This window comes from Nannobrachium achirus (assembly GCF_963921795.1).
Source record: "Nannobrachium achirus genome assembly, chromosome: 6".
In the NCBI taxonomy this organism is placed as follows: domain Eukaryota; kingdom Metazoa; phylum Chordata; class Actinopteri; order Myctophiformes; family Myctophidae; genus Nannobrachium; species Nannobrachium achirus.
Window position 1 is genome coordinate 21,538,225 of NC_137815.1, and position 15,234 is coordinate 21,553,458.

Genomic DNA, 15,234 nt, shown 5'->3' on the forward strand with positions numbered 1-15,234 from the left:
ATCATTGGCTAGCTTGTTATAAATATTTCTGACCTGGTAGCGATTGACATTCACAAAATGAACGTGAAACTAAAAGCCATAATTTGAGCAAGCTGTAGTAGGCCTAGCCTGAATCAATTTACTATTTAAATAAGGCAGGCAGTTTATAGGCCTGCGTCTGTCCAGTAGACGATCCTGGCTCTGGCTGTTGGAATATAACAGCCAACTGAATAGGCTTATATGAAGAATGTGACGAACTGACAGCTGTCGCAGCGGTTGGACTGTTTGGTACGGTACCAAACCAAGTTATAGGCTACCTAACTTGGTGTCCATTTGGTTACATGTGCAGTCTCGAGTCTCTCTCCACAGTTACAACATGTTAAATTAACACTGAGAATTAGGCTATTATTCAGCAATGACAAAAACGTCACCGTCCTAAAAGGCGGAGTGAACATCGAAACATATTTACAGGTTCAGATTTAGCACCAGGGCAGTAGGCCTATTAGCCTACTTTCTGTATGTAGCCATGTAGGCTAAAATAACAACGTGTTTGACACTGTGTTTAAAATATCTGACTGCCTGCAAGCCTGGCTAAAGAACGATAGCAGTTTTTTTACCCCTTAAAATAAAAGAAGAGCAGCGTTAGTGAAAATATATTTAATAATTAATTACACAACATTACGGCTACATACACGAACAACGAATTCATAATTAAACGGACAATGTGAAAAGGGGCTCCATAATAAGGCCCGATTTATACCTCCTCGCACGAAATAGGCGCGCGACACCGTCGTACGACAGCATAAATGAGGCCTTGTTTAAGATAAGCACCCGTTTATGGTCCGTCGTACGCCAGTGTCGCATGGCCGCGACGAAGTATAAATCGTGCTTTTCTATATTATGTACAGTAAAAGGTTTTGAGACCTACTGGTTCAGTCCTGGACAGCTTGCATGATGAAAAACATAAAAAAAAAAAAAAAAAAAAAGTCTTGACAGATGATTGTTGCTTTGAGCAGAGACTTGCAGCTTCGGATCAGCATTCGGTGGAATGCAAATAACAATAACAATAATAATTATTATAATAATAATATATAAAAGCTACAAAAAAAAGGAGTTCCACATGGAGAAATTGTCTCCGTACCTCGGTGCCGCACACACACCGTTTACACGTCCCAGTCAGAAGTAAGTTCTCAGAGTTTTTCTTCTAGGCATCAGAAGCAGAAGTGTGTATCACACTGTTTCTCAACAGCTTGTCCGGGGGACCACCACCAGGGGTCCCAAATGGGCCCTTACGGGTCTGTACCTCTGAGAGTGTACAAATGGAACCGAATGGACCCGTATTTGTAGAACAAATACACATTTTGTACACTCTCAGAATTATAAGTCAACACTGTGGTCCCATAAATGTAGAGAAAAAAAATGTATCAAATGGGAGGTCCGGGTCCAGGGGTCCCAAATGGGCCCTTACGGGTCTGTACCTCTGAGAGTGTACACATGGAATTAACCGAATGGACTCGTATTTGTAGTACAAATACAAATTTTGTACACTCTCAGAATTATAAGTCAACACTGTGGTCCCATAGATGGAGAGAGAGAAAAAAAAACGGTCCGGGTCCTTATAATGCTTATCAAGCTGAAGGGGTCCTTGAAGTGGAAAAGGTTGTGAAGAAGGTCACTCCTCCTGGCTGGTGTTGTCTAGATGTGAGGACGTGGAGCTTCCCTCCGACGCAGACTGGCTTCTGGTCTCCTGTTCGGAGGAGAGCAGCTGTTCGCTGGTGGGGATGCTGTTCTTCTTGGGCCGGCCTTTAGGCTTAGTGGGAGACTCCAGGCCCCCTCCTTGTAAAACCTGCGGGGAGAAGAACCAGCACAAAACTCCATTACAACTTAGGCATTCAGGGGTGTCGTACCAAATTCTGGGCCCTGGAGGATTCACTGCGGGCCCCTCATGAATGTTCTTCATATAGGGGGGAGGGGGTTTAACAAATTTAGACTGGGAACGCATTATTACGCATTATTTTGTGCTTTAACTATTGAAAATAGCAGATATATAAGCTCACAGCGCGGCATCGAGTGCCACGCTGCGAGCTTGTATAGTATATCTGCTATTTTTCAATATCTAAAGTATAAAACAATTAAGGTCCCTCCACCTTGGGCCCTATAGTGACTCAGTCCCACTTTTCCCCCCCTTGTGACGCCCCTGACAATGACTAACATAGGCATTTAGCAGACGCTCTCATCCAGAGCTATTTACAGTAAACACATGCATACATCACATGCAGCAGACAGTGTAGTGCCTACAGTAAACTATAGGATCATGTAAACCAAGAATTTAGCTTCAGTTTAAACAATATAGTATCAAAATAATAATCTGTTACATCTGTGCATTGAAACTATAATGTGGATAACAGGTAAACAATTGACCTATAGAATCTACCATTTTTCCCACAAAGGTTGGATTTGTAAACATACTTAATCCAATTTCATGTTATATTAACATAACAGAGCAGTGGTTCTCAAACCTTTTCTTTTTTTAAGACATGTTTTTGGGGGATTTTATGCCTTTATTGACAGGACAGTAGACAGACAGGAAACGGGGAGAGAGATGGGGAGTGACATGCAGCAAATCTGGTCGGGCTCGGGAATCGAACCAGCGACCCGCTGCAGGCTACACAAAGCCGATGTCGTATGTGCCTGGACCAATAGGCCAGCGGGCGCCCATGTCAAGGACCCTCAAATTGATGTATATTTTGGCTGCGGCCCCCCATCCGAAAATATGCTATCGAGACCCGCTACAAGGATGTGTGTTGATAAAATGTTTCAGAAATATTCAAAAATGTCGCAATAAAAAAAGCAGATCTACAAGCTCACAAGTGTTGTGAGCTTGTGCTTTAAGCTTGGATTAGAGTAGTTAAAATGATTTCAATGCTATATTCAAAAATGGCCCCCAAAAATGACCCCCAGAAGCCCCCTCAAAGACCCCTGGGAATATATCATAATTTGCTAATAATGCACTTTAAATAGACAATGAATTAAACAAACCCTCTATTCTTATAGCATACATTTGACCTGAGCTGGCTCTGTACTTGCTCCGCCTTATCACTTCGGCCCAAAATATACAGTCTCTACGAGATCACAACGCATCGCATCGTTCACCATCTTGTAGATCGGCTATTTTCACAGAATGTTTGCCCCAGAATATAGGGCTGCTATTAGGGTTCAAGTGCAATCCAAAAATGTTATGCGGTTCTTAGGCCTATTTATATTACGGTCATGTGCATGTAGATCTGCTATTTTCACGATATTTATCTGTGGAACCGAGTCACATTAAATGTAATACCTACAATTCCAAGTGCTTGTCAGGGTGGGGGTCCCCCCCAGTTCAAATATTTTTATTTTGGGGATCACGGCCTAAAAAGGGTTGAGAACCCCTGAGCTGGAGTGTTTGTCTGTCCAGCTCTTCAGTAAACAGAAAACAGAAAACCGGGTATTCGGCTTGGGATACAAAAAGTATCCAATAAGGAGAGAGAACTCATGGACAAACAAGTGACGTTGGAAGTGACGACACAAAGAAAGGAAGTGACACAATTAAAACTGGATCACTATAACATTGAACCTGGTTACCCTCTCCTGATTGGCTGAAATTGGCAACCCATCTGAAAATGTAATTGTTTATTAAAGAGCTGGAGAGACGGGGAGGAGGACCCCTCTTATTGGACAAACACTGTAATGAATGTGCTCTTTTTGAACGGTTTTGAACTACTGATTTTGAAGGCATTTTGTAGAATCGACATCAGGTCTTTATATATATATATATATATATATATATATATATATATATATATATATATATATATATATATATATCGTCGTTGTCGGGTGGAAACCTTGTATGTCCAAAACCGTTCGTTTTGCATTTATCATTTAAAAAATGATTTAAACTAGTGAAAACAGCCGATCTACGCCTCGCGGTGCGAGGCGTTGTGTGCTTGTAGAGCTGCTGTTTTCACTACCTTTGTGCGAAGGCCTTGTATGATGAAGCAGGGCTTTACTTTGCAAAAAACATACAAATGTGAAACTTGGAGATACGAGGTTTCTGCCCGACAGTGACGATATATATAATATCACTTACCCCCTATGCCTTTAAATGAACATAAAGGATTTACAAGGAATCTGATATCATGACTTACTATTTTCTTCCATTTCATCCGTCTATTCTGGTACCATGTTTTGACTTGCAGCTGACTGAGACCCAAAGACTCCGCTAGGTCTATTCTGTAGAGACAGGGTGAGAAGAAAACAACCTCAGTCCATGCATATCATTTGACTCTAACGCTCTGATGGGGTACAAACGTTACCCTGTCAGAGTTACACAAAAAAATAAAAATAAACAGGATTTGACTGTATTGTAACCGTATCCTATAACTCATCTTTCAATGAACTGAGTACAAAGGACCACAATGGAAATGAGCCATGGCTTTCTTGGGTTTAAAATCCTCTTAGCAGACCTTGTATTGAACTGTACGTTCCTTGAGCTTTAATTGTTGCAAACTGCCAATAAAGTATTCAATCAATCAATCAATCAATCAATCAATCAATCAATCAATCAATCAAGCTCTTTCTGAAACATAATGGCCTCTTATATAGACTAGTAGTGGAACATCATTTTGAATTAGGCCTTATAAGTACAATTTTGATGTACTTAAAAAAAAGTATTTCCATTTCTTGATACTGATGTAGACTTCTATACATGATAGTTAAATATTTGTACTCCACTACAATTACTTGACAGATTTATTATCAATAATGATAAATAAATGATGATTTATGTTTTATCTACCCAGCTGAAATATTAAAGTGATGAACACATCAATGCAGTACTAATTCCAGTGTCCAATGTGATTGTGAAATTAACGGACCATTCTGTCATTTACTTTTACTAAACTTGTTCCAGCATTAGTCAGGTGTGGTACCTGAACATTGTGGGCACCTCAATGTTAAATTGGCTATTTTGTATTTTCCCCTGATGTAGGTCTCTAACAATTAAGAACTTGGAAAATGGTCTGACTTGAACATGTTGAACATTTGACACATTTGACAAGGCCTAACATGTCTGCTACAAATTGCTACAGACCCTGTGGATAGGTCATCATGGGTAGAAGGGTAAATTGAGGTACCAATACCATGTTCGAATCATGTAGTAGCCTACTTTACAAGATGTCATATTACATGTTTTCCTTTTGAAAAAAAAGGGAAAGGGGGGGAAAAAAGAAAGGGGCAATTTAATATTGAGGTGCCATAGGCTATATTTTATTTGAAAATCTTTGAGAGTGTACACAATTAAATTAATGCACTCTCGGAGGTTGAAATAAGCACCTACAACGCAGTAGGCCTACAGGTGTGTGGTGTTTGAGCGGACCCACCTATCCGGTGTGGAGAGATATTTCTGCTTCTCAAATCTCTTCTCTAAGCCCATTAATTGCAGTTCGGTGAAGACGGTTCGGCTCCTGCGGCCCTTCTTGGTCTTCCCGCCGGCCTCGGAGCCGTGCTGCTCCAGCTTGCCGCGGAGGTGGAGGTCCAGCGGGAGGTGGTGAGACGCGGGGCCGACCTGGAGGCCCCCAGGGCCGGACAGGAGCGGGGAGCCGAGCGGGGAGCCCAGCGAACACGACAGCGGCGACATGGGGAACTTCAGCAGGCCTGTCTGGTGGTCGGCCTTCAGGACTGCACGAGAATATCATCCAAAATGTTACACTCGCTGTCTGGGACTGCTAGAAATGTATTAATTTAGCTTATAAATATATATATTTAGCTAAGAGAGCGGGCGAGTGCCAACTATTGCAATAAGGCTATTCAATGCCTTCAACATAAAAACAAACATGACCTCGAAGATTCGCAATTTATTAAATACAACCATATATATATATATATATATATATATATATATATATATATATATATATATATATATATATATATATAGACCTATATTATATATATTATTGTTTTCTTTTCTTATAAAGGCCTATCCCCAAAAATCATGAAGGCTTATTTGACCTTTGAGACAAATACTGGTAAAAAATCCAGTTTGTCCAAAGACAGTTACACATTTGGCTTGGTATAGGGATGTCCCTGTATGACAGTTTAAAATATTCAAAATAAGGTATTTTTCTTCCTTATTATTATGTATTGCGTAGATAATGCTGTAGCGTTTCAAAGCTCGTGTGTGCTTTAACACACAAAAATACATTTAATCAAGGCTAAACGGACGCAGTTTTAAATGCGTTCTTGTGGAATTATTGTTTAACAATAATAGCCTACACACTACGTAGGAATTATCATCCCACATTACTTTATTATCAATTATTATTATAATAGCACACAAATTACCGAGTGGCTGACAATAATTCCTGACGTTTCAATCGAGTCAACAACATCGAACCCGCTCGATGACTTTCACGCATGCAGCAATTATTATTATTTTCTCTGGCCCCTAAAAAACAAGCAGCAGTCATACTTTTCTTACAGCAGCAAATGAATATTTAGTTGAGTTCTTGGTCCACGCGGCATTTCTTTGGGAATTAACCCTGGGATTCATTCAGATCGCGCATTATTATTTTTACGCATTTTACGCGCTGGTTTTATTCTGCACAACTCACCAAACGGAGCCTAAAGCGACCTATTTGGTTACATCTGCTACACTTTCCAACTGAAACGATCACTATTTAGTGCATGGCGTTTTCAACGTGGGTGACGGGGCACCCTGGGGTGCCGCGACGCCAGTCCAGGGGTGCTGCGAGATCATTTGATAATATTTGGAATTTATTTGGACACGTATTTATTATTATTTTATCATTTTAAAGTTTGTAAAGTACAAAGTTATTTTCAGTCAGTTCTAACCAAAATGGCTATTATCTCAACGTTTTCCTCGCAACATAATCACTAAAATATCTTCACTGTCGGGCAGAAACCTCGTATCTACAAGTTTCAAATGTGTACTTCTTTTGGTAAAGCAAAGCCTTGCTTCATCATACAAGACTGTTGCATAAAACTAGTGAAACAGCCGATCTACAAGCATACAACGCCTCCGTTGCGAGTCGTTGTGTGCTTGCTTGTAGATCTGCTGTTTTCACTAGTTTAGTAGGCTACATTTTATAGATGATAAATACAAAGCGAACGGTTTTGGACATACAAGGTTTCCACGCGACAACGACGATATGCTATAAATATAAGGTGCTGGGAGTGAAAATTATAATGTAGGGTTGCCTCGGATTTAAAAAAATATTCATGGGGTGCCCTGAGACAAAAAAAAGTTTGGGAACCCCTGATTATATAGTGAACTCACGCAGATGGCTGTGGAAGGGCCGCGCCGCGAGCAGAGCTTGTACTCCGAACTTGAGCAGGTCCCCGGCCGGGCCGCCGTGGGACACCTTGTGCTCTGGGTGCTCCGTCAAGATCTCCTCGATCATGAAACTCCGGTAGCGGTGCGATCTGTGGTCGGGGCCGTGCAGCGCGTCCCCTACCGCGGGGTAGAAATGCGCCCCCATGTCCAAGGGATGCTGCATCATGGTTTGGTGGTCCTTATGTCACCACCGGACCACGAGCCGGCCTGTTACCGGGGATGAAGGGCTCCCAAGTCCGCGGGACTCGGGAGGGGAGATCCCCCGCGGCCGGTGGATCGAATCCTGGGGTGTTACTTACTGATCTCGATCACTCTTATCTTGATAACTTTGATCCACCCGTTCAGTTACTCTTTCTCCGAACTCGCATTCCTTTGCGCCGATCGTCGCAGCCCTTGCTATGGAGTGGGGTGGAAATTAAATATCCTCAAGTTTCTTAAATCGGGTTCAACTCAAAAATAGAAAACAAAGTCCACAGAAGCAGCAGTCTTGAAGTCCAGATTCTGTCTCGGTTCGGGTTGGAACGGAACCGCGCAATCACGTGTAAAATAGGACCGTAAAAAAACGGTCTTGTTCGTGGCGCTCAATGCGTCGCGCGCGTCACCGTGACAGTGAAATGAGGAATATGTTTATGGGTTTTATGAGTCTAGTCACTTAGCTCCACCTCCACCTCGGAGCAGCACACTGTCAAATCCACAGCAGGGCTGGGGAAAGTACCTGTTTGTTACTTGAGTAAAAGTATCAATACTGCAATGTAGAATATACATAAAAGTCCGGAATTTTGAAGTTCAAAAGTATTGGTATCAAAATGCACTTAAAGTACCAAAAGTATAGAATGCAGAATGTCCTATATTTGAAGTTTTCAAATGTATAACAATCTTTAGAAAATAGCAGATCTACAAGCTCACAATGTATCACATCGTGAGGTGTTGTGAGCTTGTAGATCGGCTATTTTCAAATAAATTGATATGGGTTGGTTAATCATGTATGTTTTGTAATAGTATTCAAAATCTACAAAGTAACAATAAGTTTTCAAATAGCCTAATTATAGTGGAGTAAAAGTACAATATATGCCTCTGAGAGAGTGGAAGTAAAAGTAGGCCTATTGGAAATACTCAAGTAATATGTAGCCTACAAATAGGACTACCTCAAAATTACAAAACCACAATTACCTCAAAAGTAGGCTACAGTAGGCCTACTCAAGTACGTATAAGTTTTCTTAAGTAAATCTACTTTACGCCACTGTATTTTGAACTTTCACAGTCTCAGAGTTGCTAATGGACATGGATTTTACGGGTGTAGCAAATAAATCGACCCGTTGGCAACATTTGCAGTGTGGATATATAGCATCATCATAGTCTCGCTGGGTTCATCTTGACTTTCCTCTGACAAACCAGTGGTGCATGCATGCAAAAGGCGCGCTATTTCTGCATGAATTTGCATCATGTCAAAGGAACAAAATCCAAAGCACCAGGAGGTGGATTCTTTATACGATGGACATTGATTGAAGCCTACATTGCACAGAGGTGACGCGTCCACGTCCACGAGGTTAGGATAGGTGATGATGTAAAAAAAATAGGCTATAGATAATACTCTTGAATATAATTTGAGAGAAAGAGGCTGTGGATTTAAAGAAGAAAAATAGATAATAGGCTATATTTCATTAAGGGGGTTTAATAAAGTAAATTGAAGTGACTATTGGCTGATCGCCCCTTGCAGACTCCCCTCAAGGACCCCTGGGTGTCCGCGTCGCGGACCTCTCTTTGAAATTCTCTGCATATAAATATTAGGCTACATTACTCCATCCAACGGAAAAAGGCCTGCATGGTCAAGATGTTATTTTAAAATAATAAAATACTGGAATGCAACATTTCTTATAGCCTATTAGGCCTACGTATTTTTCGAACGCGGTGAGCTTTCGTCATTGCACAGGAGAAGGAAATTCCATTTTAATTTGGTGTTTAATCTGCAACCCAAAAAAATGTCTCCTTCTTCCTCAACAAAAATCTGTTTTTATGATTGTTATTAGTGATATTTGATCTGCATGCTCCAAAAATATGGTAAAGTATTTTCATATTTCATCATGCCATTATAAAAATAATAATTATATATCAGTTTGATTTAGGGTTTTTAGATTTACGATTTATTTAAAGGATTTAAAAAAAGACGTGGTTAATTTAGCTTAATAGTGCTAATTCATCCATCAGTAACCAGAGTGTACAAATAACCATTCGGTTACATATTTTACAATGCCTAAAGGTTTATTATAATGCACTGTTTAGTCTAGAAACTCAGTTAATGATGATACAGTATGCATGCTGACTGCTGAGTCAACAGGTTGACCTTCATTTTGACCACAGCAGAACTGAGAGCTTACACATAGTGGCGAAAAAAAGAACCTCTGGGAACTCAGATTGACACATTAGTGACACATGACAAGATAAGACACTTTTAAAATAACACCATTAAAATAAAATAAAATGTCAGAAGTTGCGAAATTATCAGAACGCGTCGCCGGTCGCTCACTGCTTCTGTAGCCTATATGCTACTTTTAAAAGTGTAAAAATAAATATAGTAAAAATAATTGGAGACATCTCTAATACTTTCTGAGTGAAGGATTGATATACCGTATAGGCCACTTACTGTAAAATAATGTATAACCTATCATGACCATTTGTCAATCTACGCAACAATATCACGCACACACACGCACGCACACGCAGCATGCACCCCCCCCCCCCCCCCCCACACACACACACACACACAGGCACACACACACACCTGACAAATTGTGACAAATAATGGAGAAACGTTTGTGTCCTATCGAACTGTTACCCACAGCCAGTATGCTGACCACATGAATAGCCGCGGATCATAGATTATAGTATGCCCTCAAAAAAGTCTAGAACACACCACTGCCCACAGCCTGTATATATAGTGTGCGATTTTGCTCCAGGCCTAGCCAATGAGTTAAAACGGCATAAATACATAAATATAAACAGTTCTGAACACCTGAATTTAAAACCAAAAATAGGCTCAATCTTCAACAATATGTTGGTTGATTGATTGATTGACTGACACACTTATTTGCAGTTGCTGCCATAACTTGGCAAACCAGAGAATTTGGCTAAATTCAGCACACATTCAATGCGCTTTACAGTCAAATGTCTCAATCTGGATTATTGACTGGGCCAATGCATCATTTATTTAGCTATATTAAACTGGTACCGATCTAGAATGACACAACTCACAAGTTATTTGAAGTATAAAGTCAAGAGGTCACACTGCCACAATTAAAACCAGTAAGACTCCCTAATCGGGAGATAAGCGACCGTTGGTCGCTTATCTCCATAAATAGGCCAAAAAGTAGTTTGTGCAAAATCGTCCTGATGGTGGCGCTAGATGGGACAGATGCGTTGTGATTACATGACTGTAGAGATACTGTGTACTGGTGTGCATGATTTTAGGGCAAAATCTGTAGGAGCAGGGTGACTGTAGAGATACTGTGTAGTGGTTTGTGGTGGTCATTTGGTCATTTTTGCACATTTGGTAATTTTTTACACCTGGGGGTCCCCCAGGGACCTGGGGGTCCCCGAAACTCCGGGGGTCCTTGGAGGTTGTAGTTTGGCAGGCAAGGAGTGTGTGTGCAAAATCTGGCATGGATCGGGGCAACGGTTGCAGAGATATGAGCAGGGCAAAAGTGTGACGTGTGACGTGTGACAGAGGGAGTGACGGAGGGAGTGACGGAGGGACAGCCGGTGGAGGTTTGGATAGTGTGCAAGTAACTGCGACCTACGGTCGCAATCACAACACTGGAACATGTCTGCCTCTGCTGGCCTCTAAAGGGATGGCAGTCTCCCCCCACTTGTTTTATATTTCGTCGTACGAAGGAGTCGCGCTCCAAAGATAGCCGATCTACAAGCTGACAATCTGTGTCATTGCTGCCAGCTTGTAGATCTGTTATTTTGGGACATACAGCATGACTTGTTTCAAATGTAACTTCATCCTTCAGCAGCACATGTGCAAGGGAAAGGGATTTGATCAAGATGTTTTTGTCCTTAAACATGCCTGAATAAAATATATAGGCCTACCTGCATTGTCAAAATTGCGTGCTGCATTCCTGTAACTGACAGGAAAAGTAAGAAAGAAAGAAAGAAAGAAAGAAAGAAAGAAAGAAAGAAAAGGCAAATGCCAATTAGGAAGCTTTCTTGGAATATAAAAAATAGTAACCCATTATTCATTTGATAAATTATTGTTATTGTTCATGTCTACTCAATATCAATGGTTCAATGGCACTAACATAGGCCTGTACAGCATTTAAATTCTTATGCATTGGTATCACTTTTTAAAAGCGCGACACATTATGAGCTTGTAGATCGTCTATTTTCAAATGTCCGAAAAGGCCTATATATTAATATAGGGATGAAGTTAACATTCTTGTATTTGTAATAGGCCAAATAGCTACCAAGTAATTAGTAAAGTTTTCAAAAAAAAATGTAGTGGAGCAAAAGTTGCCTACAATATTTGGATTCGAGATGCAGTGGAGTGGACAGGAAATTGGAAATAGGCCTACTCAAGTAAAGTACAAATACTTCAAAATTGTACTTAATTAAGTACAGTACTTAAAGGGGCACTCCACAACTTTTCAACCTATGTTCATATAATTGGTCCTCACTCAAAAATAGCTTTTTTCTTCTTTTTTTTTTTTTCTCAGAGGAGGGCTGTGGGCAGGTCAGAAACCCATCGTCTTGTGACATCATCGATTGCCAATCCAGCTTATAGAAACGGCAGGCTTTCTATTCCTGAAAAGTTGCAATTTTAAAGTGGAAGCCATTGTTCTTGCGATAATAAAAATCTAAATATTTTTTTCAAAAATATTGATTAAATTTTCTTTTGGGAAAATGATGATGTCACAAGACGATGGATTCTGAACTTCCCACAGCTCTCCTAGGAGACTTGAACTGAGTAGAAAAAAATTGTGATATTTTATCATGAACATTAGTGAGGACCTATTATATGAAGACAGGTTGAAAAGTGGTGAACTACTCCTTTAAGTAAATCTTCTTGGTTACTTTACACCACTGCTGAAGACTGCCATCTGCTGTGGGGAATTAGTTCACTCCACACATATTGGTGGACTTTGATGAACCCCATGGTGTTCCACTATGCAGTGGATTAGCAGGGGGCCACTCAGCTTGGTGATACATATCGTTGAGACAATAGAATCTCTCCACGATATGCCTTTTCAGAGGTGATACAATGAGGGATCTTTATTAAAAAATCCTGTTGAATTGTTAACACAGAGATTCATTGCAGAATTCATTTAAAGGGATATTCCACTTTCAACAGGGAAACAGTGGAAGGGCTTCTCTCCCCACACACACCCATTGTAACTTCAAAATCCATTTTAACCATGATAGATTCATTAAAAACACCCATTATTTTTTCTAGTGACTCATATTACCCTCCTAATATGTGTGTAAATGAAAAATGTTATTGAAAAAACACGTCCTGCTCACGTATTAGGAGGGTAATATGGGTCACCAAAAAAAATAATGTGTGTTTTTAATGAATTTATCATGGTTAGAATGAAGTTTGAAGTTACAATGGGTGTGTGTGGGGAGAGGCCTTGGGCGTGGAGGGCATGGTAACATTTACATCAAATATCTAAATATTGAATCAAGCAAATTAAAAACTGTTCAGGGTGTTCATAAAAGCCTGATAAATAAAATGACAATGAATGAAGTTTTTTGAAAGTGTAATATCCCTTTAAACTTGCATTTTTGTCTAAATCACTGGTCTAACTGGTCTGTTTATGAAAGGATCCCCATTAGAGACACGTGAATGAGCCTCTAGTCTTCCTGGGGTCCTGAATGAAGCAAATTAAACAAATACACAAATAACAGTTGCATAGTTATGTTACGTGGCAAAATATTTCTTGATATGTTTTTTGAAAGTTATTTTGTTATGGATTGTAGACAGGATGTTTTTCGGCAGAGCATTCCAGAGTTCTATTGACCTATAGTATAGGTATACCGTATACATACCAGTAGGTTTGAGAAAATTTGATTTTGGTGCCACTTTTGTTCTTATTTGACCAGAAACTGCTCCTCTGGTGTTGTACCTATGCTCAGAAGTCATTTGTAACTTCTTTTAGTTGTTGTTACCTTGTACTGTAGGTGGTTGTACTTTTAACTAAGTAAATAACCATAAAAACCAACATGAAAAAGAATCGTGATAAGATCGTGTATTGTGATACAGTTTGGGAAAATATTGTGATATTGTATTGTTTCCATATCGCCCACCCCTACTATAAAGTCTCCTCTTGGATATGGCTGTTCAGGAGACTGCCAGCTTCGGCAGTGGATAATCCCTTCTTTTGTCGTCTCAGACCAAACCTAATCAAACCTTCATACCAACAGGGCGCCCACTGGCCTAGCGGTCCAGGCACGTGCCACATAGACTCTGATGCCTGACAGTGTGTCATGGGTTCGAATACTGATCCCGGTGACCTTTGCTGTGTGTCTCTCCCCATCTCTCTCCCCATTTCCTGACTCTCCATATTTAAACTTTTTATTTTAAATGTCCTTTGTGGAAATGCACTACTTCGCCATACTAGACGGTTTGGCTCTGAAACAGACTAGCTGGTGGTAGACAGTCAAAGTTAAAGTCAAAGTCAGTTAAATGTATTAACTAGACTGCACTCTGTCAAGGTGCCAACTTTCCCCTTGTGCACTCGTGGCCATGTATGGCCTACTTGTGTGCCAGCAGAGCTTGCAAGTACTGTTGTCTGTCTGTATGTATGTGGGTGGGCGGGCAAGTTGGCAAGTTGACACTCAGCCGAGGTGCCAACTTGCGCCTTGTTATCTATATATTGGGTCGCACTTGTTGATGGTGACGTCACCAGGAATGCTGGTCCCTGATTGGCTACGGCGTAAACACAGACAGATACGTGACAGATTGATTGAAGACTTTATTAGAGGTTTCCACGGGAAAAGGTACAGTTTCATGACGGTATAGTTCACTGGGACACGGTCAACTAAAAAGAGATCCTAGAAAGCACTTGGCTTATTTGCACAGGAAACCATTTAAAGTATCTCATATAAAAACTTGACTGTGTTGACTGACCCTTGACTGTTAAGTATAGAACGCGTGCAGGAACAACTGATAGAGCCAGTTGTTTGAGAGCTCTGGACAGACAGACAGACAGACAGACAGACAGACAGACAGACAGACAGACAGACAGACAGACAGACAGACAGAAAGACCCACCTTCTAGCCTCATTCAGAGCTACACACCATAACAATAACAACAGTGTGCCCGCTGCCAGTGCATTCCTGTGGACATTGAAATTCTTGCCACAGGGTCTGTACACCTAATTCATATAGTCTGAAGATGTTATGCAAGTTATTCAGCATAGTCTGGAGCAAGTCAGCACTCCCACAACACATCAGGTGGGAACTGGCGATGATTGAAAACAGAAACAACTAGAACTGCACTCTGTCGAGGTGCCAACTTGCGCCTCATGCTCAAGCAGGCCATGTGTGGTCTGCTTGTGCGCAAGCACAAGAGTGCGCCACGAGGTGTGCACAGTGCACTGCTGGCCTCATGTCCCTATATGTCTTTGCCTGTTAATGAAGACATTACCAACAGCGCTCTTATATACCAATTTTACCAAACCCTTCTGACAGTAACTGAGTAAGCTGAGTGTTTGGAGTAAGCAACTGGTTCGATATACTTACTAGTCTTACTAGTATAGCGACATAATAATGAAAGGTTGCAGCCACTGTCTGATGGCGTAACGTGACGTAAGCGCCGGCTATTTCACAATCATATAAAAGTGAGTGAGCTTGATGCGGT

At 40.7% G+C, this 15,234-nt stretch overlaps 1 protein-coding gene across 1 annotated transcript; it reads right to left on the bottom strand.

Annotated features, from left to right (window-relative positions):
• Positions 1 to 1,651: 1,651 nt before the first annotated feature.
• barx1 (BARX homeobox 1) lies at positions 1,652 to 7,541 on the bottom strand (the record flags this gene model as incomplete). The annotated part of the gene is made up of 4 exons (XM_080728017.1): positions 1,652 to 1,825; positions 4,167 to 4,251; positions 5,400 to 5,697; positions 7,319 to 7,541. 4 exons carry the CDS (start codon positions 7,539 to 7,541, stop codon positions 1,652 to 1,654), a joined length of 780 nt encoding a protein of 259 aa, XP_080584143.1.
• Between the last annotated feature and the right edge of the window lie 7,693 nt (positions 7,542 to 15,234).